A 6,000-nucleotide genomic window follows, 5' to 3' on the forward strand; every position below is an offset into this window, starting at 1 on the left:
CAGTGGTGATGCACTTTCTTTTCAGCAATAATATGAATTCAGTCAATCTGTATTCTGGTTGCTGTACTGGTTTTCTATAAAATTCCAAGTCACGCTTGAGGTGTCAGACTGCTGTTTCCATGTATTGAATAGTTTGAGACTATAATATTAAAAAAGATTGTGTGGTGTTCCAGCGGGGGGACCAACTTTATTTAGCAGGACTGGCAAAGGTAAAGGCTGAAAGCTGATTTCTGTTGCAGACAGAGCAGTGGTCTGTGAGGGATCGTTCAAACGCTGTGGTGAATACTACAGAAGCTAAGAGCTGTCACACAGTGGGCGTACCAGCCTCTCATTCCAGACACAAAATGCACTTCTTTAGACTTTGCCTTGGATAATACGGGCGGTACAATGTGGTAAAACTATAGACATGCATGCTATAAAATGCAAAACTATAAACCTGCATGCCTTATCTCCGTCATGAGAGAAATATTTGACAGATAGTATTTGTGTGCTGTGTGTGTTTTTGGAGAGTGTTCTGGTATAGCATTGACAAAGATCTTACAAAATACTTGGTAAATAGAAAAGAGACAACAAGATTCTGTTGTAAGGCTAGTTTTTTGGGTGTTTTTTGATTCTTTCTGGATGGCAATGTTCTGGGAAGATTTTTTGGTATTATGTCATTGCTACTTCATGATCACGTCATTCATTGAATTTTTCAGTAAAAAAACAAATGACAAATACACCATTTTGTAATGAATAAAAGAATGCTTTCCCCTAGGTTTCTACTAACATGGCAAGTTTTAGGGAAGAAAATATGGGAGTTTTTTGTATTGTGTCCTAAGGATTTAGTGTTCTGTGAGAGAAAAGAAAGAACCGTATTCCATGGAGTTTTCAGGCTCATTTCTCGAATGAGAGAGAATGGAGAATTCCTCAATGGAGAGAGTTCAGAGGTGGTTAATTACTCTGGGTTATAATCTCTGCCTTCTGAGACTTGAAAGGCTGCTGCTTACTTCATAGGTGTGATAGGTAAACTGATTATTCTCTCTCTCTCTCTGTGTCTTCTCTTTTGGACTCATGATTTAGAATACTTTTATGGAAGTGGAAATTAACTAAAAGAAAGAATTGTTTACTTTTCCCCATGTTTTTTGCACCTCCTACTTCATAAACTCCACCACTAATTACATAAAGTTGAACCGTAAACAATGCAAATAAGCTGCAACATTGAATTTTTAATTTTTTTTCCTTTTTTTTAAAAATAGCGTTCAATAGTTGTTAGGCTTGTAAACCGATTAGGTTTGACACTAGAGGTTTCTCAATTATCTAAAGTAACTCTAATGTTTACAGGGTACGTTTCTTGCTTGGAGGTCGCCATGGAGAGTTCAAGTTCCTTCCTCCACCTGGATATGCCCCTTGCTTTGAAGCTGTGCTACCGAAAGAGAAGCTGAAAGTGGAGCATAGCCGAGAGTACAAGCAGGATTGTAGCTATACAAGAGACTTACTGGGTCCCACTATCTCTCTGTCACAAGCAGCTTTCACTCCAGTTCCTGTAGATACTAGCCAGGTATGGAAACTGAAAGATTGCATTTTCATTTTTAAACACACATATTATAGGCCTATATTATTTCACATTTGATTGAATTTGCAGCTTGTCTCAAACTTGTTTTTTCTTGGGATTTGTTTGGTATGTTCCATTACAAGAAGTTGAAAAATGGTGCTTAAAGTCCTGATAGTGCTTACTAGAAATTTCATATAATTCAGTTCACCAACACTATAATAAAGAATGTTTTACCCTTAATATTAGAGTAGGCAAAAAAGAATATTTGAACTTCTTGTTCTGTTACTAGACATTTTTATTACTGTTTAATTAAAATCAGTGAAGACTTTGCATTATGATAAGACTTTTAGACCAGCTTCAACCATAACTATTTAGTGGACTTGCAGGTTACTGAGAATGGCATTTGACTCACTGTGGGCAGTAAATGGCAGGCACTGAAGTTGTAGTTTTCTTTTTTTTTTTTACATAGTGGCAAAAAGCAGTAATTCTTTGATACCAAAGAGCTCCATCTTTGATCACAGGTAACAGGAGTTTATTTTACACTCAACCAGAGTTTGAGATGATACAAATTTTTGTACACTGTGTGCTCAGATTTTATCATATTTAGGAACTCGTTCCTGAAAAAAACATATAAAAAAAGAACAAACCTGCTAGTTTGTTGCCAGTATGCACTAAATACAGCTTTCTACATGTGTCATATTATTATTGTTCTGTAACGCCAACGGGGTAACATTATCATGATTCACAGCACTGTTGTGCTGGTTTTGGCTGGGATAGAGTTAATTTTCTTCATAGTAGCTAGTATGGGGCTATTGCTTGGATTTGTGCTGGAAACAGTGCTGATAACACAGGGATGTTTTAGTTGCTGCTGAGCAGTGCTTACACAGAGCCGAGGCCTTTTCTGCTTCTCACCCCACCCCACCAGCGAGCAGGCTGGGGGTGCACAAGAAGTTGGGAGGGGACACAGCCAGGACAGCTGACCCCAACTGACCAAAGGGATGTTCCATACCATATGACGTCATGCTTAGCATATAAAGCTGGGTGAGGAAAAAGGAAAGGACGGATGTTTGGAGTGATGGTGTTTGTCTTCCCAAGTAACCATTACGTGTGATGGAGCCCTGCTTTTCTGGAGGTGGCTGAACACCTGCCTGCCGATGGGAAGGAGTGAATTAATTCCTTGTTTTGCTTTGCTTGTGTGCGTGGCTTTTGCTTTACCTATTAAATTGTCTTTATCTCAATCCATGAGTTTTCTCACTTTTATTCTTCCGATTCTCTCCCCCATCCTGCTGCGGGGGGGAGTGAGTGAGCGGCTGTGTGGGGCTTAGTTGCTGGCTGGGGTTAAACCATGACAACTGTATATTTGAGGTCTCTGGTTTTTGAGGTAAAGCAGATCTGAGTTCAAATTTTGGAGGTAGAGTAATGTGCTGTCCTGATTTCACTTGTCACCTGTCATCATCACCTTTTTTTTTTTTTTTTTACGGGTTTCAGTTCTCAAATGTTAATATTTGTCTGAAGTGTTTTTCACAGCATTACCTTGGTTGTTGAGATTTTTAGCATTTTTTAAACTCAGAAATAGTACTGGTGTGAGTAGTTTCTAGCCAGCTGCCTGGAATGTATTCTGTGCCATTTGGAGGTGTTGGGTTTAAAACTGTTTTCGCTTGCTGGTCAAACTCTGGAACTTCTAAGTGCATAGGTTAAAGTATTTCTGTTGATCTAAGAATTCTCACTCACTTTAGTCAGTAAGGACTGAACGATAATTTAGATTTAGTTGGGAGATCTGGTTTATACAAAGTTTGTCTGTTACGAAAGTTTGGGTGGCACTGTCAAGCAACTTATTTGTAACAGCCTCTTTCTCTCTTCTCTCTTTAGATTGTTTTGCCTCCCCACCTGGAAAGGATTAGAGAAAAATTAGCAGAGAACATCCATGAACTATGGGTTATGAATAAGATTGAACTTGGCTGGCAGTATGGACCAGTATGTACCTTCCAACTTATTTTTCTGTTAATTACGTAGTATTATTCAGCACATTGGTTTCAATGTGCTAATGGGACTGCACATTGATGGATTTTTTTCCATCCTTCCAAAATTAGTAAGGTTTTAGACTTTTCCACCAGAAGCAGGTGGAAATCAACAGCTTGTGTATTTCTGAACCAAAATTCTGGTTTTAAAGCTGTTTAGTGCTGAAATTTTCAGCCTGTCTAACTGCCAGCACAGAAAGCACATAGTGGGGTTTTCATCTTCTGTTTGTTCTTGGGGCAAGAAGTTTAGTTGCCTGGTGGAGTAGCCAATAAAAGCAGTTATTCTTGGTTCTCTTCACATGTACTTACTGACATAACTCTTTCAGAAGTCCCAAACTTATTTGTCATGAAAAATAAGTATTGCTTATAGGAAATTCCATTAAATCTGCTTTGCTCCTTCCTTCTCTCCACTTCTTCAGGCTCATGTCTGTATTAAGTGCTCCACATAGCTATTTTCTTATCTCTTTCTGACTTTTCATGGAGTGTGGCAGAAAAAAAATACGTGGCTTCTAGCTTTGATACAAAATGCAGTCTATTTTGTTAATTAGATTTTTTTAAAAAAATCAATCATAAAAAAATTATACAAGCTAGTTATTTGGGTCCCAAGTTGGTGTTGTTTATGAAGAACTATTGCTGTGAAGAGTATATAGAAACATACAATAGATACTGGATGTAAATGTAAAAACATGTATGCACGTATAGAAACATATATGTATTCTATTTTTGTTAATAAAAAGATTTTGGTCTACTGAGGAGTTCAGATTACAGATTTGATGTAACTGGGCATAGGTATTATATTTGTTGTAGCATACAGCAGTACTTAAAAAGATTTGATTAACAAAGATGATCTCTAGATTTTGTTGTTGTTGTTGTTGTTGTTGTTGCTTTCCCCATCAAATCAAACACAAAACCCCAGTTAAATTAATGTGTCGGAACATTTTAATTGTGGTATAATCATCCCAGCTGTGAAGCAGTCTGCAGGAACTTTTAGTGTACCATTACTTACCATCGAGAATCTAATTGTACAGTTGAACACTATTTTAATTTAAACAATATATAGTAAGTATCAAGTTAAGCAGCGATAAATGTTGTAGTTATGTTCAGAACGAAACCAGGTGCTAAATCTTTTAAGTTATTCAGTTTTCTCTCTGTAGCTTTAGTGTTCTATGGTTGGATGTGCTCACTTTGGGAATGTGACAAAGTATAGGCTGATCATCTTTTGGAGATTGACTCCTTTATCATATTGGTTTCTCACAGATGATTTAATCAGTTTAAGCCACTGCTGCCAATTCTAGTTATCTGAATTGATGCACTGCAGTTACTGAATACTGAGGGAAGGCATGAAACAGAAATTGGCTGGTTTAGACGCATGCATTTGAGTGCTCTAATCTTAGTTAGATTTGGTCTTTTTAATTCAGAGCAAGATGTATTATATATAGTAGCTAGCTTTTCTGAAAAAGTGTTTTTTTTTCACCAAGTCAAAAAGTTTAAAGGGTAAAAGACAGAGAATCTGTAGGTTTACATGTCTCTCCAGATTATTCAAAAAATCTGCTGTAGATTGCATTTTATAGTGCCTCCTACATACCTGTTTCATCAGATCTGTGTGTAGTATCACCAAAGCAATACCCAGTGTGGCATGTGTTATTACTACTGCATTTTATACACGCAACAAAGTAAAATAACAAGCTAATGTAGCAAAATTAAGAAATGTTGTTAACTGGCTTCGTTATAAGTCTGAATATGAGTAGTATTTAGGTGTCCAGCTTGAAATCATCAAATGCATCTCCATATCTTTGTTTCTATTAAACTTCACTGTACGTTTAAAACCAGCCACAAAAATTAAGAATTGATATGTGTCACGAATTCTGCCACTTACATAAGGTATTTGCAAGGCAGTAGATTTTTATACTGTGCTCTAAAAAAAAAAAAAGGGAGGGTGGGAAGGCAACCTACAAAATATGTTGAATATATAATCATAGAATCATAGAATCATAGAATAGTTTGGATTGGAAGGTACCTTTAAAGGTCATCTAGTCCAACCCCGCTGTAATGAGTAGGGACATCTTCAACTAGAGCAGGTTGCTCAGAGCCCTGTCCAACCTGACCTTGAATGTTTCCAGGGATGGGGCATCTACCACCTCTCTGGGCAACCTGTTCCAGGGTTTCACCACCCTCATTGTAAAAAATTTCTTCCTTATATCTAGTCTAAATCTACCCTCTTTTAGTTTAAAACCATTCCCCCTTGTCCTGTCACAGCAGGCCCTGCTAAAAAGTTTGTCCCCATCTTTCTTACAAGTACTGAAAGGCCCCAACTCTCTCAGCCTTTCTTCATAGGAGAGGCACTCCATCCCCCTGATCATTTTTGTGGCCCTCCTCTGGACCCTCTCCAACAGGTCCATGTCTGTCCTGTCCTGAGGGTTCCAGAGGTGGATGCAGTACTCCAGGTGG

At 37.8% G+C, this 6,000-nt stretch overlaps 1 protein-coding gene across 1 annotated transcript in view; it reads left to right on the forward strand.

The window, feature by feature from the left end:
* LOC104076301 (ryanodine receptor 2-like) overlaps nucleotides 1–3,508 on the forward strand; it is a gene marked incomplete at both ends in the record, with an annotated part of 30,584 nt that extends 27,076 nt beyond the window's left edge. Inside the window, 2 exons of the mRNA XM_009577123.1 lie at nucleotides 1,324–1,540; nucleotides 3,404–3,508. Coding sequence (XP_009575418.1) covers nucleotides 1,324–1,540; nucleotides 3,404–3,508 — 322 coding nt within the window. The remainder of the gene's footprint in view (nucleotides 1–1,323; nucleotides 1,541–3,403) is intronic.
* Between the last annotated feature and the right edge of the window lie 2,492 nt (nucleotides 3,509–6,000).

This window comes from Fulmarus glacialis, unplaced genomic scaffold (assembly GCF_000690835.1).
Source record: "Fulmarus glacialis isolate BGI_N327 unplaced genomic scaffold, ASM69083v1 scaffold24924, whole genome shotgun sequence".
Taxonomy (NCBI): Eukaryota; Metazoa; Chordata; class Aves; order Procellariiformes; family Procellariidae; genus Fulmarus; species Fulmarus glacialis.